The sequence below is a fragment of the Schistocerca americana genome, chromosome 4, assembly GCF_021461395.2.
Source record: "Schistocerca americana isolate TAMUIC-IGC-003095 chromosome 4, iqSchAmer2.1, whole genome shotgun sequence".
In the NCBI taxonomy this organism is placed as follows: Eukaryota; Metazoa; Arthropoda; class Insecta; order Orthoptera; family Acrididae; genus Schistocerca; species Schistocerca americana.
This window is the reverse complement of record NC_060122.1, coordinates 593,109,643-593,130,532: the sequence shown is the minus strand read 5'-3', so window position 1 is coordinate 593,130,532 and position 20,890 is coordinate 593,109,643. Positions and strand designations below refer to the sequence as shown.

The 20,890-nt window shown below is 38.5% G+C and overlaps 1 protein-coding gene and 1 non-coding gene across 4 annotated transcripts in view; one reads left to right on the top strand and one right to left on the bottom strand.

The window, feature by feature from the left end:
* LOC124612697 (WW domain-containing adapter protein with coiled-coil homolog) overlaps positions 1 to 20,890 on the bottom strand; it is an 86,586-nt gene that overhangs the window by 26,562 nt on the left and 39,134 nt on the right. For all 3 annotated transcript variants that reach the window (XR_006979563.1, XM_047141040.1, XM_047141041.1), the window contains one exon: positions 9,654 to 10,610. Coding sequence is in view for 2 of the 3 variants with exons in the window: in XM_047141040.1 (XP_046996996.1) it covers positions 9,654 to 10,610 (957 nt within the window). In the remaining variant the exon portion in view is untranslated. The remainder of the gene's footprint in view (positions 1 to 9,653; positions 10,611 to 20,890) is intronic.
* On the top strand, positions 8,852 to 8,926 carry Trnat-ugu. Its single transcript has one exon. It is a non-coding gene; the product is annotated as a tRNA-Thr (tRNA).

Below are 20,890 nucleotides of genomic sequence, written 5' to 3'. Positions count from 1 at the left end.
ATTCATTGCACAGACAACTTTTATTAACATCAAGAAACAACAACATACACCCCATGACAAGAGGGATCTAATGATGACATACAAAATGGTTTAATAAGGCTGGCAAATTTCCATTAAAGATTGAAATATTTTTGTTGCGCCTTCATGGTTGGTAAGCTTTAGCATTCCAAGGAAATCACTAAGAATTTCAACAGCATACAGTTCATTGATAGCCATCTGAATTGGTCAGAGTGTCAACTGCAACTGAAAATGAAAATGGAGAACACTGAATTTAGTGCTGTTATTAAACATTTTCATTTGAATGACCGGAATGCCGCATAAATCAAAACAGATCTGGATGAATTTCACATGGACTCTGCACCATCACTGAAGACCATTTACTTTTGGATTTATAAATTTAAATCTGGTCGGACAAGTACCGAAGGTGAAGCGCACTCCGGCTGTCCAACTGAGGTCACCACTAAAGCAAAAACACTGACGAAATTCATGATATGGTAATATATAACTACTAAATAAAAATTTGAGAGACTGTAGGCACCTCAACAGAATGAGTGCATAACATCCTGCACGGAGAATTGGGAATGAACAAACTGTGTGCGAGGTGGGTGCTGTGACTGCTCATACTTTATCAAAAGTGCTTCTGACAACATTTCAACACAATGGCAGGCGATGTTTAATTGCAATCTGCAAGACTTTTTGCATCAATTTGTGACACTTTATGAAACCTGGAGCCATCAGTAATGAGTCAAAACATCAGTCAAAACAATGGACAACAGTGGTGAAAGTGCACCAAAGAATGCAAAACCCATTTGTAAACTATTTTTTGGAATTCCTAAGTAATAATAGTCAGAGATGCCTCATGGATTACTTGGAAAAAGGCAGAGCCATAACTGGACCCTTTATGCTTCACTGTTGGATCATTTTGCAACTTGCATTGGCTGAAAAAAGACCAAGGTTGACATGCACAAATATGTTCTTTCACCAGGATAATGCACCATCCCACACATCAGTGATAACAATGATGAAAGTGCTTGAATTGGGTTCTGAGTTGGTTTCTCATCCACCCTATGCATCAGACTTAACCCCATTTACCAGACTTAGCACAAAGTTCTTGTTTGCTAACTTGAAGCTTTGGCTTGCTGGGAAGAAATTTTCAGCAAATGACACAACCTATTTTGCCAATGGGATGGAAAAGCTGGAAGATCACTGAATCAAGTATATCCCCTCAAAGGAGACCGTGTTGAGCAGTAAGGTGATTTGTTTATGAAACAAGAATTTTTTCCTTGCTTTTTTACCCAAGTTAGCAAACCACCATTGCATGAACAAACTTAAATTTTTAATCACCAAAATTCCAAGTCAGAAAACAAAGAAGAATATACAGTGCAATTAGTCATGTACTGGCAGAAACCAGACCAACAAAATGTAAGTGTGAAGCATTTCCAGGCCTGAAAGAAGTCTTAGAAATGTCTGCAAGGCAAATTAAGAGGAAAAACTGGATGATGATGCCACAAAGAAACAAAGACAGGAAACTCAGAATATGAACAGAGCTTTAAAAAACCAAACTACTAATTTGTCAAAAATAAAAGGTAGGTAGACTGTTGCATTGTAGAATGCTCAAATAGTATTACTCATATGTTCAGCAATTTTTGTCTATTCAAAGTACATTAAAACATCCCCCAAGTGGATCTCTGTTGAGAAAAAACTATTTCTAATGTTTTATGAATCCCTAGCAGCATTTATTTTATTTTTTACGAAAACTAGGTACCGTATGACCAGTGTCGTCTTTGATTAGGCAATGAAATAATGTTAAATTTCTGCCAAGCTTGAACAAAACTCTCTTCAATCAACTGAGCAAGTAATTTGTGACACAAACATCTTTAGGAAGAGCATGTGTAATACTTTTGCTGAGAAGTCAATCATCCAGCATCTGGAACATTCCGAAGACCATGAGATAGTAAAACATTTAGAGGACATAGGTGATAGAAGAAGGAAAAAACATCCTGTAATTGTGAACTTATGTTTATGATTAAAGGCATTGACAGTAATTAGAAACTGCCGACTTCACACTGTCAAATTCAGGAGTAAAATGAAATTTTTTTGGAACATTTTTTTTATGTGAACTAATTATTTACAGGTGTGTATTTCAATTTAAATGGACAGAGTGTTAGCTGTTTACGATTTCACATATTTGTTCAAAAACATGTACCAAAATATGTTTGGCACTTACTTCTCTTCCAGCAAGGCCTTAATTAATTTGAAGACACAAGGAAGGCATACAACATTGTCAGGAACAATAGAAAGATGCAGAATGTAGGTAATACTAACCAACAGTGATTTGTAACCACATTCATTTCAAACAAATGAATATGAAAATTGTAGTTCACTTCCTTAGCTACTCTGTTACTGCAGTTATTAGAATGTATATAAGAATGAAAAAAACTGCAGCATGATACAGCAAAACCACAGTTTTAAATACTTTATCTACAACTCACATTCTGAATAGTAGAGGAAACATTAGAAATGGTAAAATAAGTTTTATGATGCTACAATATATAATTAAAAGAAAGGCAAAATAACAACTCCGTGTATTATTGGACTGAAACTGTTAATGCTACTGATCAGTATTAAGTTGAGGAAGAAACTGTTAGAACTAAATTTTTACTGAGCAGCAAGTTGAGTCAAAAAACAGTGGGCACTTGTTCCAAATATGTACTATTAACTCCCTTGAAATTGTGAACAAAAAAAGACAATTATCAGATGTTCTTTCTAAACAATTGTTAGTTGAAAAAGAAAGATGAGGCATGGCTGTTTGAGGAGCCTGAAAATGTGGAAATTACAAATGCTGTGATTTAGAGCATCTTTCTTCATCTCAGAAAGACACTTCTATTAAGTAGTGTACAGTAGCATAGCTCATTATTGGATCCAGAATTTTCATTGCTTCATCTAACGAAGAGCTCCAAGACAAGAGAATTATTACTCCATTACATGGTAAATGGTACTGCGTATCATTTTGCAGGCACAAGTTGTATGTTGTACAGTTACCATATTTACAGGAGTATAAGACGAACCCCTGAATGTAAGACGAACCCCAATGTGGCTTCTTCAGGAAAAGTTATTTTTTAACATAATCTGACTATTCAAAATTACAAACTTTTCGTGATGTAAGGAATCTGCCTGAACAGTTAACATTACACCTATTCTAAACTTACGCCATTTCCTGATTGTCTGCATTTTGATAACACAAGGAGAAATTCCTTTTCTGTTTACTTTGCCTGTCGTCTGTGGTATCACTGTTTTTAATCATCGTCACTGCCGTAATAGGACAGCTGTGAAACTTACATCTTCGTTGTCACAAATGTTTGGCTGTTTTGTTCTGAATATATTGAGATTTCTGAGGTGGCGGTGATGGTGAGACCTGAGAATACAGCTTCTTTGCCACAATACATACTGGATTTCACTTCTATACTGACGTGAGAAGGTTAGAATGTCTCTTGCTTCCAAATATATCATTTGCCAGCCACTTTCTCATTGGCTGTGTAGAACCAGCAGCTGACACACCCTCTATCATTTCCGGAATATCTCATGGTGAAATTTTGAAGCAGAGCATTAGAATGTTGTAATGGTTAGTTCATAGTTTCTCGCGTATCCCTTGCACTAGCAAGGCGAGTCAAATGTCACCTGTTTATTCAAGCAAGGTCGTTAAAATATCAAGCTCTTCAGTGTATCGGGAAATCTCAAGCCTGTTCAAATGCAAGTATTGTTTGCAAAGCCCTACCCTTCGGAATCCTTCAAATTACATTTGTATGAAACCTCAACATACAAAGCTTCACCTGTAAACATAAGGCGACCTCTATATTAATCTATTAAACAATGTGAAAAAGTTTAACTCAATAGCAATAGTTTATAATCTGAATATAAGATGACCCTGTATTTATCGAATGATGAATTTCGGAAAAAACTTCAGCTTTTAGTCAAGCGGCAGCACAAGAACACACATTAAAAGAGGATTTTACATCTGCAATCTTTTGGATCCAGTGGCTCCCCCTTCCAGCAGAAGGGCTGAAGGGGAGGGAAGAGAGGTGAAGGAAAACAATGGGAGAGGTTTACGAAAAGGTTTAGAGTTCAGAAAAGTTACCCAGAGCCCCGCATCTGGAGAGACTTGCCGGACAGAATGAGAAGGAAAGACTGGACTAATTATCAGGTACCAACATCAAACAACGTAAAATCCAGGATGGAATGTAACAGTGTAGTTTCAGCTCTCTGAGACTGCAGATGAGTCTGCAAGCTGTGCTTGTGCTTGTGTGTGTGTGTGTGTGGGTGTGTGTGTGTGTGTGTGTGTGTGTGTGTGTGTGTGTACTGTTGGCAAAGGCCTTAATGGCCGAAAGCTATGATTGTGTGAATTTTTTTATTGTGCCTATCGCGGCTCAGCATCTCCGCTATCAGGTAAATATGGTATTTTATAAGAAAAATGTGAAGTTGAGGGTTCTTAACAGCTTTAAATACTCACTTTAACAGTTTCACTGATGGATGACGAGTGTGGAGAACAACTCTTCTTGCTTAATGTGAACTGTATAATAATTGCAAGAAAATATTCAAATACAAGTCAAGTTCAGACACAAAGTACTCAAAAATACACTGTAGAGCCAAAAAAACTGCTACACCTGCCTAATATTGTGTAGAGCCCCTGCACGCATGCAGAAGTGCCACAATACAATGTGGCATGGACTCTACTAATTTCTGAAGTAGTGCCGGAGGGAACAAACGCCATGAATCCTGCAGGGCTGTTCTTAAATCCATAAGAGTACAAGAGGGTGGAGAACTCTTCTGAACAGCACGTTGCAAAGCATCCCAGATATGCTCAATAATGTTCAAGTCTGGGGAGTTTGGTAGACAGCAGAAGTGTTGAAACTCAGAGAGGTGTTTCTGGAGCCACTCTGTAGCAATTCTGGACGTGCATGGCATCGCACTGTCCTGCTGGAATTGCCCATATCTGTCGGAATTTACAATAGATATGAATGGATGCAGGTGATCAGACAGAATTATAGCTAGATGTACCAGGTGTCCATGTCACTCCAACTTCACACACCCCACACCATTACAGAGCCTCCACCAGCTTTAACAGCCCCCTGCTGACATGCAGGGTTCATGGATTCATGAGGTTGTCTCCATACCCATACACGTCCGTCTGCTGGATAGAATTTGAAACAGGACTTGTCTGACCATGCAACATGTTTCCTATCATCAACAGTCTAAATTTGGTGTTGACGGGACCAGACAAAACATAATGCTTTGTGTTGTGTTGTCATCAAGGGTACACACGTGTGCCTTCGGCTTCAAAAGCCCATATTGATGATGATTCATTGAATGGTTCACACACTGACACTTGCTGATGGCCCAGCATTGAAACCTGCAGCAGTCTGCGGAAGAGCTGCACGTCTGTCACACCAAACGATTCTCTTCAGTCTTCTTTGGTCCTATTCTTGCAGAATCTCTTTCCAGCTGCAGCAATGTCAGAGATTTGATGTTTCACTGGATTCCTGATATACACTCATTAAAGGTCGTATGGGAAAATCCCTACTTGATCGCTACCTTGCAGATACTGTGTCAAATCGCTTGTGCGCTGACTGTAAAACCACATTCAAACTCACTTAAAATCTTGATAACCCGCCATTGTAGCAGCAGTAACTGATCTAACAACTGCACCAGAATCTTGTTTTATGTAGGCGTTGCAGACCTCAGTGCCGTATTCTTCCTGTTTACATATCTCTGTATTTGAATATGCATGCCTACACCAGTTTCTTTGGCACTTCAGTGTGTGTAGTTCATTTGTATTGAACTTACGTGCCAAATAAAATATCTTTCTTACTTTCTTACATTCCATTAATATATTTCGTTGTCTTTCCTTCATCACTCTTCCCATTGTAACTGAAGGAAAGTAGTATGTTAAATCTGAGAAAAATGATATTGTTTGTCACGGATGCAGAAGTCTTGACATCATATTGAAGAGGCTCTCAAGTTTTTTAGTTACCAGCATACACACTGAGAACAAATTTTAGTTGGATTCAAAATGTGATTGTGGCTAAGGAGGCCTACACAAATGCTTTCAAAGGGAGCAAGTATTCTTCTCAGGCTTGTTCACTGTCTCAGATGAAATGAAACATATGCTGTTATTATTCCCCTCATCCCCAAATATACTATTTGCATTATTAAAGGCTATGTCCATAGTGTCCCAACATGATGCCCATTGCTACCAGAGATTTATTTATTAAAGGAGCTAGACTAAAATTATTTACTTGATCAGTGGTTGCAATGAGCCTTCTGCATCTGTTACAGGTTAGACAAGTTTTGGATGTGACGAAGTGAAGTCTCTGTGTTTTGTTACGTTAATTTTGAGATCAGGCAGGAGCATTCAAATACAGAAAATGGGCAGTAAGAAGAAGAGTAATGGGGGCCCGTCTTGGAGCACACCAAGAGTCTAACACGGAAGTTCACAGGGCAAGTGCATCTAGTAGAGTAAATACTGCTGCTAATGACTCATAAGCAGGAATCAGAGAGTCTATGATCTTACTGACAGGTGATTAACAACCATAAAAGAGCTAAGTGGGAAAATAGAAGAGCTATTAATCATTGTCACCTTTAGTAAAATTTTCTAAAGGACTTCCAACTTGAAGACAATCCTCTTCTTGCAGTTAACTAGTGTTTTCTTTGAGTTGTGTAGATGCAATGTGTGTTTATTACACGTCAGTAAATTAATTGATTAGATTCAAGGAAGATGAGAATAATATGGAAGTTTTTTACTGTTATGCCTGCAACCAAGCCTAAAATGAATATGAAGAAAGGTTAATAAACAATTTGCCCCATAATTATCTTGAACAAGCAACAGAACATCGAGTAAGCACATGGCATGGAGGTCGATAATGAAAATGCTAACTATGCAATCGCAGAAATCCAGGGCTTATCACAAAGCTTTTATGTCTACTTCAAAACACACTGCAATCAAATACTAACACACAAGAAATGGTTAGAAGCACTATGTTTCTTTTAGGTATCATCATTTATTTATCGCAAATATAATTATAAGAAGTATCCCAAGAGTGGAAAAAAAAATTAGAATTACAGGAGATAATGTATATCCATTGACTGAAAAACTGCAGAAAGAAATTGTTACCAATCATAGGGTAGAGTCAGCTGTCAGACAAACCTGCTTGGCATATAGTACTACAGCCTACCACTGCTGATTGACAAGAAACCTCTCCCACATGCAACACTTTAGTAAAGAAAATGACAGCACGGTGAATTCCACAACATGCCTACGTTAACAAACACCATAGTACTGCTTGTGACATCTGCTGCGTGACAAAGTTATTTACACAGCTCTGTTACACCGTAAGAACTGGCAATTTTTAATTACAAGGTCAGGATTACAACCTTATGGAAATTCAAAAAGAAGTAACTTCAACAGCAGTTCTTCTGTTTGTTGACTTCAAATTCCAAAAAAACATGCTATGCAGGGAATGAATTCTTCTCCAACATTTCAATTCAACAACCATCGAACAGAACAAAACTTACAGGAAAAAAGTTTGCGCTAGAATGTCTACAGTAGTTAAGAGATCTTTGTACTAATACATCTTTGAACAGATTGTTGAGAGCATTCAGACACCAGACTATGCTTGGACATATGTACATAAAGATATGCAGCAACAATGGCAAACATTGCACTAGAAATGTTACTCAGACATAGAGACTGCTCCTAACTCACTGTTTTTATTTCTGTATTAAACTGATAGAAGTACTGGGACAAAGCAGAAAGATCTGGAACATTTACTTTTTGCGAGTACTCTCAAAGAATTTCGTAACTACTGCTAACTACATACCAAAAGTATAAAACCAAAACAATATATATTTACAGTATTACCAAAAATTCTGAACATCATAAGCTCTTGTTTCTGCCACTGGCCTTGGAAAGTCCATTATTATTTTCAGGTCACTGCCTCATGCCTTGTTAGGGTTGTGTTGAACGGCCTTAAACATACGAAGACTGCTAGCCGAAATGTGTTTCGAACTGTATTCACTGAAATGTGCTACTCACATAATTTTATACAGTGTATCATTTATATATGACGGTAGTATCTGTTCCCGAAAGAACAGTTACCGTGGATGACCATGCAGCTTTGCTAGAAAAGAAATGATAATTAAATGGACACACTAGCTGCAAACAGGCGTTGATGTACTTCATTGGGGACATGTTGAAAATGTGTGCCCCGACCGGGACTCGAACCCGGGATCTCCTGCTTACAGAGCAGACACTATCCATCTGAGCCATCGCGGGCACAGAGGATAGTGCGTCTGTGGGGACTTATCCCATGCACGTTCCCTGTGAGATCCACATTCCCAACATGTCCACACCACTATATTCGTAGTGCACCTAATAGATGTTTGCCCATCGTACTCATTACTCGTGGCAGAAAAATCTACCCAGTCCCGTACGAGTTCGGGCATAGTACCAAATGAAGTACATCAACGCCTGTTTGCAGCTAGGGTGTCCATTTAATTATCATTTCATTTCTAGCAAAGCTGCATGGTCATCCACGGTAACTGTTCTTTCAGGAACAGATACTACCATCATATATAGTTAAAATATGGCTTCCCGGCCACTGACCTTCCTGTGCGAACGCACACGCTATGCCCGAACTCGTACGGGACTTGGTAGATTAATCTGCCACGAGTAATGAGTATGATGGGCAAACCTCTATTAGGCGCACTACGAATGTAGTGGTGTGGACATGTTGGGAATGTGGATCTCACGGGGAACGTGCACGGGATAAGTCCCTGCAGACGCACTATCCTCTGTGCCCGCGATGGCTCAGATGGATAGAGCGTCTGCCATGTAAGCAGGAGATCCTGGGTTCGAGTCCCGGTCGGGGCACACATTTTCAACATGTCCCCAATGAAGTACATCAACGCCTGTTTGCAGCTAGGGTGTCCATTTAATTATCATTTCATACAGTGTATCATGTTTCAAAATTAAAAGTGACTGCACTATCGTCAGTCTTTGATACATGATACTGTGCTAAAGTTATGAAGTACTAGTTTGTACTGGAAAGTAAGAAAACTACAGCTGCATACTCTGCTGATCAGCAAAAGGTGCATTCAAACATATCAGTACTTACATATTTAAGAAAAATTATAATTAAAAACCCCACCTCCACTTTTGTCTAAAGGTGGAAACAACAAAAACATGACAAATTCTCACATACACATTGCACTGCTAATCAAGCAATGGACTTGGCAGCCCAAGAGCCCATTGGTAATATGGAAGAACTTTAATAAGAATAAGTAAATTGGAGTCAGCCCGAATGAGCAACAAATCTAGGCATTGCTTTGTCTTCCCATATGTGATGACTTCACTACTAAAATAGTCAAAATTACCAGATTTCTTCAAAATCCCTTAATCTTCAAGAATTTTCCTAAAATTGTGTAGGTAAAATTAATTTCCCCGAGAACTGCAGGTTTTGCACGAAACTTGTCACCCAGGCTGTTCTGTTCAGCATGGAGGAGGAAACAGGACAAGTAATTTAATGGCAGTAAGATCTGTAACTACATGCATGCAGTCTTAACTACAAACATAAGTGCAAAATGTGTTAAATACTCACATTTTCTAGCGTCCACACAGTCCTGGCTCTCGGAGTGTGTAGGAGTGGGAGGTCCCTCTCCCATGCTGGCAGGGCCACTAGTGTCCACTTTCAGTGGCTCTGTAGCACTACGCTGATTTGTGAGAAGCAGCACATTCTGCAAGCTCTGCAAGGTTTTCTGCTGCAAGACATCTGACTGTTCAAGAGCCTTGCCGCCTGCAATCTGTGATAGTATTCGTGGTAGACTAACGAGGTTGCTAGGTGGGCCAGGAACATTGCAGGTTGGGGTTGGGGCCTGTGGTGGAGGTACTACTGCAGGTGGTTGCGACGACAACCTAGGTAGGACTGCAGCTAACAGTACAGGACCCTGTGAATGAGAAGGTGTTGAGCTTGCAGCAGCACTGGCAGATCCCGCATCTGGTGTATGACCATAGGATGCCTCAGATGTGGGTGTGCTGTCACCAGGAGATATGTCCATATCCTGTGCAGCCTGCTGCCCATCACCATCTTGCACTTGTGATGTTTGCTGCTGCGGCTGTTGTTGTGACTGTTGTGCCTGCTGTTGCTGTGATTGTTGCTGCTGCTGCTGTTGCTGCTGTGGTGGTGTTACTTGCTGCTGCACTTGTGCAACCTGTTGCTGTGACTGCTGTTGCTGCTGCTGCTGGTGATGGTGGTGGTGATGCTGGTGGTGGTGATGGTGGTGGTGGTGATGGTGAGGTGGTTGCTGCTGCTGTTGCACCTGTTGCTGAGACTGGCTCTGAGGCACAGGTTGCTTTCGCAGTGCACGATCATCACCATCAACCACGATAGTTGGTGGAACCTGCAACTGCTGCTGTTGTGACTGTTGCTGTTGTGGCTGCTGCTGTTGCTGCTGCTGGCTAGCCCAGTAGGAATCACGCTTCTCCGGCTGTCTTTTGGAACTGCTGTCCCGTGAGTTACTCAGTGAAGTGCTTCGTGAGTTGGAATGTTTATCATGAGCTGGTGGGAGAAAAAGTGATCCCATTATATATACATGCATACTGCACTACAAAGTCTAGTTTAAATCGTATTTTACATAATTATCTAAAGGATTCTGCTTCATAATTTAAAGTTTTTATACCTAATAAACAAGTATAAATGAAATCATTTCTGTACATCTTTCAGATAACCCTAGGCAACCTATGTTTAAAATATCACAGACAATTTAGAAATTATGTAACCTTCCTTTTATTTTAGTGGCATTTTTGCTAGTTAAACTTAAAAAAAATTTTTCATAAAATGAAGTGTTAAAATAGTGTGTCGGACCATATCTTGGCACTTTACCCTTGCTTTTCCAATAAAGGAATCTCACCATGACTCATGAAAGGAAAGCAAGTTGTGAGCCCCACTTAGACAGCTCAGTCAGTAAGAGCACTGCCAAATAAAACATTTAAGATTAAACTACAAGGTACGCAAAAGTATAAACAGAAGTGTCATAAATAACTGTAATTGGCAATATCAGACAATTACATCACAAAACGAGGAAAAAAGTTGTGGAACAAAGTGACTGACAGAAACATAGTGTGTCAAAAGTGATTGAAAGAATTCATACTAAAGACCCAGATATGAAGTAAGTTCCTTAAAAAGTTGACAGAATCTAAAAATTCAATAAAATTTTTACACAAAACAAAGTGATTACTATAAAAATGGAAGAAGAGGCAGAAATGAAACTCAAAGTGATGGCCCAGATTACCTCCACACAGAAGAGAGGAATTTTGATAGGTAATAGAGAAGTGAATACATAGAGACTCTTCAAGTTCTGAGATCTTAATATTTGTAATATACCTTTACTACGGTTAACATTATGTTCATGTTACAGTCTTCAATCACTGATACACCAGTACAAAGTGCCTGATGAACATTGATTTACAAACAGTTCTCCGAGTATTGTGTTTAATTTCAGTATTTGGTGCCCAAATCATCATTCCTTCGACCCACAACTACCGCTGCTGTTCTCAACTAGCATTAGGTGTTCTGCACAGTGGGGGTGTTTGATAAAGCCACAATGCTCATTCTGCCACAGAAAATTCCACTTCTTAGATGGTCCATAATGCACACAATTTATCACAGCAGTAGATCTAATGCATTTTTTCAATATCCCATACCACTGAAAGATATTCCATGCATTCTTCAAATGAATTTTATTACAGCATCAACTATCCCCAAAGTTCACTGGTTGGATTGACTTCTCATTTACCACATGTACTGTAACATAGCATAAACTCCGCCAGGCCAGAAATATTAGCCGGTCGCTGTGGCCGAGCGGTTCTAGGCACTTCAGTCCGGAACCGTGCTGCTGCTATGGTCGCAGGTTCGAATCCTGCCTGGGGCATGGATGTGTGTGATGTCCTTAGGTTAGTTAGGTTTAAGCAGTTCTAAGTCTAGGGAACTGATGACCTCAGATGTCAAGTCCCACAGTGCTTAGAGCCATTTGAACCATAAATATTAGATTTATCCATCTGGGAATCTTCCTCCACTGCACGACTTCTTAGCATCACGACTTCTTAGCATCACAACTTTTTGTATTTAATGGCATCACCAGCAAAGAATTTCTAAGAGTTTCAAACTTACACATGCCATGAATAGCAATCTTTGACAACACTCTCTAAGCAACCTCAACAAAACTTATGTCCAATATCTACCTCTGGCAACAGCATACTGGGTTCTGTTCAGATGACTATTCCTCATCCAGTCCACATTGGATATGCTATTTGCAAAGCACAGTCTTTCATTAGTAAGTCACTCACAGTGTGTCAAATGCTTTACTGTCAAGAAAGCATCATCAATCTGAGCAGCTCTGTCTACAGCTTCCTACATTTCAGTTGATGGGAGATGGTCCTGTTTTTGCTAAGTAACATGGTTGGATCTATTGTATGACAACAGGTCCAATGGCCTCGCTTTTATCAACATCAGTCGTGCTTGACCTCTGCCATCTCTTCTAACATTTTTGCTTCAAAGCAAAGATCAAAAGCATGAACTACGAGGGTAATCCCAAAAGTAAGGTCTCTTTTTTTATAAGTACAGAACTCTGTTTGTCTGGCAGTTGGTCACACTTATGAAAAGTGCTTCACACGCTGTGAGTAAACACGCGCACGTCGCACTGAGGGGCTGTCTTGGCTTGGCAGTCGTTGAGAATGGAGCTCCCACTGGATGTTACCGCCAAGTGCGAACTGCGTGCAGTTATTCAGTTTTTGAACGCAAAGGGCACTGCGATAATTGAAATCTATCGCCAATTGATGGAAGTGTATGGTGAGTCATGCATGGATGTCAAAAATGTTCATAAGTTGTGTAGAGAGTTTGCAGCTGGTTGGACCGAAATTCACAACGAACAGCATGGTGACGAGCTGGTATGACATGGGCATATAAAAACTGCCACAGAGTCTACAAAAATGCATTGACAGAAATAGTGATTATGTCAAAAAATAGCTAATTGTTCAAGCTGTAAACTGATGTAAACCATTGTAGAAATAAATAGGTCTATGTACTTATAAAAAAACAGGAGACCTTACTTTTGGGATTACCCTCGTATAATCCAACATTCTTCTCTGAAAATTTTGGAAAACAGATTCAGCCTTCATTTTTTTCCATCGTTTATTTCATTAATTACCTAATTTACAACTGACAAGATGTTTTCTGTTGACTGATTTTGCAAAGGATGAAACATATATTTATTTTTCTATCCAATATATTTCATAGCTGTCTTTATGCTGTTTGATTTGTATTTTGTCAGAACTATCAGTTAATGAAACATTCTCCTTGTGAAGGCACCAGCATATATATGCGGAAAAAACTGGTCTGGTGTTCAAGAATTAACCTCCTTAAGTTTTATGTGTAGTAAAGCACAATGGTTTGACAAATATTCTTACAGACTATGACATATTTTGAATGTGTGATGTAGCTCCCTTTATACAGGGGAGGAGGGGCAGCAGTGAGGGCTTTTCAATTTGTCACTAACATCTTCCCCTTCATCCTTTATAATGTATGGAACACACTCATTTAGCAGACGCACAGTGCAGTATGTACATAAAAGCTATGTGAAAGCTGCCGCCACCCCCCCCCCCCCCCCACCATTAACCATGGACCTTGCCGTCAGTGAGATGGCTGTACCACAAGTGCAACCGCAACAAAGGGGTATCTGCTGAGAGGCCAGACACATGTGTGGTTCCTAAAGAAGAGCAGCAGCTTTTCAGTACTTGCGGGGGAAACAGTCTGGATGATTGACTGATATGGTCTTGTAAAATCGACCAAAATGACCTTGCTGTGGTGGTATTGCCACCAGCTGAAAGCAATAGAAACTACAGCCATAATTTCTCCTGAGGACATGCAGTTCTACAGTATGGCTACGAGATGATGGCACTGCTTGGGTAAAATATTCCGGAGGTATAATAGTCCCCTGTTTGGATCTCAACAAATCAGAGCATGGAATGTCAGGTTCCTGAATCAGGAAGGTAGGTTAGAAAATTTAGAAAGGGAAATGGATAGGTTGGAGTTAGATATAGTGGGTGATAGTGAAGTTCGTAGTGCAGAAGTAGGTTTAATGTTGTTGTTGTTGTCTTCAGTCCAGAGACTAGTTTGATGCAGCTCTCCATGCTACTCTATCCTGTGCAAGCTGCTTCATCTCCCAGTACCTACTGCAACCTACATCCTTCTGAATCTGTTTAGTGTATTTATCTCTTTGTCTCCCTCTACGATTTTTACCCTCCAAGCTGCTCTCCAATACTAAATTGGTGATCCTTGATGCCTCAGAATATGTCCTACCAAGCGATCCCTTCTTCTGGTCAAGTTGAGCCACAAATTTCTCTTCTCCCCAATTCTATTCAATTCCTCCTCATTAGTTATGTGATCTACCCATCTAATCTTCAGCATCCTTCTGTAGCACCACATTTCGAAAGCTTCTATTCTCTTCTTGTCTAAACTATTTATCGTCCACGTTTCACTTCCATACATGGCTACACTCCATACAAATACTTTCAGAAACAACTTCCTGACAAATCTATACTCAATGTTAACAAATTTCTCTTCTTCAGAAACGCTTTTCTTGCCACTGGCAATCTACATTTTATGTCCTCACTACTTTGACCATCATCAGTTATTTTGCTCCCCAAATAGCAAAACTCATTTACCATTTTAATAATAAATAAAAATGCGGATATAAAGACAGGCATGAATTCCACACATACCACAGTAGTAGAAGTTTATATACCAACAAGAACCACAACTTTTTAAAAAAAATGGAAGAAATTTATGATGATATAAAAGAAATTATTCAGATAGTTAAGAGAGATGAAAATGTAATAGTGACAGGGGACTGGAATTCGATAGTAGGAAAAGGAAGAGAAGGAAAAATAGTACGTGATTATGGACTGGGGAAGATGAATGACAGAAAGCCACCTGGTAGAATTTTGCATAGAGCCTAATTTAATCATCACTAGCACTTGGGTTTAAGAATCAAAAAAGAAGACTGTATATGTGGAAGAGACCAGGAGACACTGGAAGGTTTCAGATTGATTATATAATTATAAGATTTCGGAACCAGGTTTGAAACTGTAAGACATTTCCAGGGGCAGATGTGAACTCTGACTACAATTTACTGGTTACCAACAAGAACCACAACTTTTAAAAAAAATGGAAGAAATTTATGATGATATAAAAGAAATTATTCAGATAGTTAAGAGAGATGAAAATGTAATAGTGACAGGGGACTGGAATTCGATAGTAGGAAAAGGAAGAGAAGGAAAAATAGTACGTGATTATGGACTGGGGAAGATGAATGACAGAAAGCCACCTGGTAGAATTTTGCATAGAGCCTAATTTAATCATCACTAGCACTTGGGTTTAAGAATCAAAAAAGAAGGCTGTATATGTGGAAGAGACCAGGAGACACTGGAAGGTTTCAGATTGACTATATAATTATAAGATTTCGGAACCAGGTTTGAAACTGTAAGACATTTCCAGGGGCAGATGTGAACTCTGACTACAATTTACTGGTTATGAACTGTAGATTACACTAAATAAACTCCAAAAGTGTCAGAAATTAAGGAGACAGGGCCCTGAGAAGTTTAAAGAACTAGAGTTTCAGAGGGAGGATAAGGCAGCTGTTGACTAGAATGCGGAAAAGAGATAGGGTACAAGATGAATGGGAAGCTCCGAGAGAGAAAACTGCTAAGGCAGCAGAGGATCAAATAGGTAAAACAGACAAGGCCTAGTAAAAACCTTTGGGAAGCGAAGGAGATACTGAATTTAATTGATGAAAGGAGAAGATACAAAACTGCGGCAAATTAAGTAGGCAAAATGGAATACAAATGTCTAAAAACTGAGATTGACAGGATGTGCAAAATGGGTGAACAGGAAAGGGTGGTGGGCAAATTTAAGGATTCATAAGCGTATTTCACTAAGGGAAAGATAGATACTGGCTACAGGAAAATTAAAGAGGCCTTTGGAGGAAAGAAGCAGCTGTAAGCATGTCAAGAGCTCATATGGAGAACCAGTCCTAAGCAAAGAAGGGAAAGCTGGGAGGTGGAAGAAGAGGATTTATACAAGGGAGATAGAAGACAATATTACAGAAATGGAAGAGGACGTAGATGGAGATGAGATGGGAGATAAGATACTGCGAGAAGAATTTTACAGAGCACTGATATACCTAAGATGAAACAAAACCCCAGGAGTAGATGACATTCCATTAAAACTACTGATAGCCTTGGGAGAACCAGCCACCTCTTCCATCTAGTGTGCAAGATGTACGAGACAGGCAAAATACCCTCAGGCTTAAAAGAATGAAATAATTCCAATTACAAAGAAAGCAGGTGCTGACAGGTGTGAATCTTATCAAACTATCAGTGTAGTAAGTCATGGCTGAAAAATTCTAACACGAATTCTTTATAGAAGAATGGAAAACTTTGTAGAAGCTCATCTTGGGGAAGATCGGTTTGGATTTCGGAGAAATGTATGAACACAAGAGGCAATACTGACCCTACAACTTATCTTTTAAGGTAAGTTAAGGAAAGGCAAACTTACATTTACAGCATCTGTAGACTTACAGAAAGCTTTTGACAATGCTGACTAGGAAATTCTCTTTGAAATTCTAATGGTGGCAGGGATAAAATGCAGGGAGCAAAAGGCTATTTATAATTTGAACAGAAGCAGTTTTAAGAGTTGAGGGGCATGAAAGAGAAGCAATGGTTGAGATGGGAGTTAGACAGGGTTATAGCCTATCCCTAATGTTACTGAAAAATGTAAATTGATTGAACAGTAAAGGAAACATGAGAAAATTTTGGAGTGGGAATTAAAGTTCACAGAGAACAAATAAAAACTTTTGTAGTTATCCCGACAACATTGTAGTTCTGTCAGACACAGCAAAGGACTTAAAAGAGCAGTTGAATGGAATGTACAGCATCTTAAAAGGATGATATAAGATAAACATCAAAAGCAAAACAAGGATAATGGAATGGAATGTAGTCTAATTAAACCAGGTGATGCTGAAAGTGTTAGATTAGTAACTGACACATTTGCAGTACTAGATGGGTTTAGCTACTTGGGCAGCGAAATAATTTTCAAAGGCCAATGTAGAGAAGACATAAAATATAGACTGGCAATGGCAAGAAACATCTTTCTGAAGAAAAGAAGTCTGTTAACATCAAATATATACTTCAGTGAAAGGAAGGCTTTTTTAAAGATATCAGTGTGGAGTGTAGCCATGTACGGACAATAAACAGTTTAGAAAAGAAAGAACAGAAGCTTTTGAAATGTGGTGCTAGAGAAGAATGATGAAGATTAGATGGTTATATCATGTAACTAATGAGGAAGTACTGAACAGAATAGGGAGACAAGAAATTTGTGATACAATCCAACTAGAAGAAAGGATCAGTCGACAGGACACATTCTAAAACATCACAGGATCACCAATTTTATACTTGAGGGAAGAGTGGGGCGTAAAAAATCTTAGGAGGAGACCAAGAGATGAGTACAATAGGCATATCCAGATGGATGTTAAGTTGCAGTAGTTATTCAAAGATGAAAAAGCCTGCACAGAATAGAGTGGAGAGCTGCATCAAACCAGTCTTTGGAATGAACACCAAAACAAAATGGGAAAGCCATGGAAGTCTGTGCCACAAAATTCCATTTCAAGTATTTTCTGGCACTATTCTTTGATTCCAGAACTGAACTTGAGAATTATGACTGCATGTGAGTTTCTCATCTCAGATTCAGCACTATTTACTTTTGCCCTGCATATATTTTTAAAATCTTCAACAACATTAAATTTAACTCACTATGGACTAACTGTAGCAAAAGTTCCTGATTTATCACCGTTTCCATCTCAGATTGCCAATGTGCAACATTGCCTACTTGACAAGTTATCACCGAATTCTTTCAGTTGAATCACACATACTTCATGTAATTACCAGAATATTTTTGAAATAACAGAGGAGAGTGGGAAAACTGATTTATTATGGCAGGGTTGGGTCATTCCATGCCAAGTGATCTAGAGGTTCCCGCATGACCATCACGAATTTTGATTAAAATTTGTATGAACTATTGTCCATGTTCCCAATGGACTTAAGTAAAGTTTCATTATCATTAATTTAATACTTCCGGAGATATAGTCATTTGTTTGACCCTATGACACAGCTATCAACAGTGCATCTGTGAGTTGTCGGCGGCTTCGAGGCATAATATTTCCGGCAATATTTTCTTGAAACAAAACAAAATTTGACTTTGAGTCTCTCTTGAGCAAAATAATAATAAAAAATTTCCTGTGAGATTTGCAGAAATAACTTGAAGCAAAGCCCACTTAAAAAATAGACTCGCGACAAAAATGTGAAGTTTGGTTTTTTATATCTCCGAAAATAACTGCAGGATAACCCTGAAACAATACACACAACAACTTACCAATACAAGAGCTTCAAATACAAAATTTCACACTCCTACTGCTTTCCAATAACACAATCTGAGGGCAAAAAAATAGCACTTTCTCTAAAAATGTAAAAAATAGCTATGTTTGGTCCACTTTTACAAAAAAAGTCTTATGCAAACTCTTGTACCATATGCATTAGAAAGACCAAGTTGTAAACAGCCTGAAAAGCTGTATTTAGTTTCACAATGCAAGCATAAAGGCCCCAGAAAAGACCAACAAGGTGGAGGTGCACTGAAAATGGACCCATATTCTGCTGGTACTCAAATCTGACAACATCTATGTTCTACAAATGTTTAGTACTCTCTGAGAAAGGCAGTAAAACGACTATTGGAGTCTGTTTTTCTGCATTAGTACAGAATCAAACTGGTTATAAACTTCACAATCAAAATGTGCATTACCGAGGCAGTGGAGATCAAGGCAGTAAAATTGTTGCATAACAACTGCAGTACACACTGTATAAATTAGCTGCAATTTTTACATCACTGTCACAATGTGAAAAGTTTGGTGACATACACAGCAGTCTTCCTAACATTTTTTGAAATGGATTTATCTTATAGAGAATGATTAGTATGTATTTTTATTGTGTATTGCTACTGATATGCTATTTTAATTCTGGTTTAAGGTATAGAGCAACAACGGTTAGCATAGTTTGTGGAACATTAGTGTACACACGAAAAATTGTATTGATGTGTTGGTATGGTGCATGGCGGCATAACCAGATATGCCAAGTTCAACAGAAGTATCAATAATAGGAACAAGAGTGAAAAAAAAAAAAAAACAGACAGTAAAAAATCCAACTTTAAGTTTAATTATAACTCCTGAAAGATAAATTTGGGCCTTATTCGCTCGTAAGAAAGACAGGAGGGGTGTTGGAAATTTAAAAATCAGATCTCAACATTATGTTTTTCAAAATGTAAAATACAAATGCTTTTTTAAAGCCAAATGTTAGAGGAGTGTGAAGTAAGATCAATTTAAAAAACATTGCATAACCAGAAAGCACAATCAAGGACTTTAAACTATTGTTACTTACACGCAACCAAATGAATATACTTCGTACAGGATAAAAATTATAATTCTCACAAACACAGAGTAGAACACTGATGTCACTAGCCACTTGGGAACTGTGCCCACAGTTGCTAATAATGTGTTCAATATACTTGCAATGTAATTGTGAAGAGACAAGAAAGACACCTAATAAAGAAAACACTCTGGTAGAGTATATGTGACTTTAAAAAGAAATAATTATATTAAATTTTACTTTCCTTTACCTATGCCTGAAAGAAACTAATAAAATTGCAAGAGGTCATTTAAATGCTACTCAATTGGTTTACACTTGACAGCAATGTCACAGTGTGAACATCAGTATGCCAATTCACAACATGACTACAAGTTTATGCACCCTCAGAAGTGACATCAGCAAGGTGTCACTGTAGTAGAAAATTGTGCTAAACAGATGATAAAAGAGTATTGTGTACTGAACCAACACTGGTTCACAAAATAATTCAACGAAAAACACTGAACTGTCAAACCACTAAAATAAATGAAATAGCCAATTCCATACTTTTGCAGAGGCTCCTGTGAGACCATAATTTTAGGCCAGAAATCTTGATAATTATGGACAAATCTCAATACTTGGCAAGTCTGCTTAACCACCGCTGGTTCCTTTTAAAGTGAGAAAAGGGGCCACGCCCAATAGCTGTGCAACAGCAGACTCGGATGAGTTTCTTTACCTCAGGTTCCCAAACCAGATAAGAAGTTCTTTACAGAGGATCTCGAAGATAAATTTTTGTTTGTCAGAGGCCAAAACTAGTAGAGGTCTCTTTTAGGATCCTAAGGTTATGTTTACTTCGAGCTACTTGAATTTTCTACACATTTCATTATTTGATATAGAATGTCATTAGGGAAAGTACACTGCCGGCCAGTTGATGCCAGTGATGGCACTGATTGGGAAGAAATTCTGATGAGGCAGAACACAAAAATTACACTTTTCAAATGTGATTAGGTAAATTATTAGGGTCCCAAAAAAGAGAAAACTGTTTTTTACATTGGGTTCATTATTCCATTTTATTTTTTATAAAAAGAAATTTGTAGAGCTGAATGTTACAGTGATGTCTAACAAAATAAAAAAGCTAGTTACTTGCAGCTTCTCTGATTCAACCTTGGGACTTTTGATATTATCTTCCACAGACAGTACTAAACAATTGTAGAACATTATAAAAGGTGTCAGATTTAAATGAATTTTATTCACAGTGTGTGCTGTTGAACTCCGTGACTGTTTCTTTACAGAGGGCAGAAAAATTTCTGCTACCTGTCACAATAAAAGAGTATT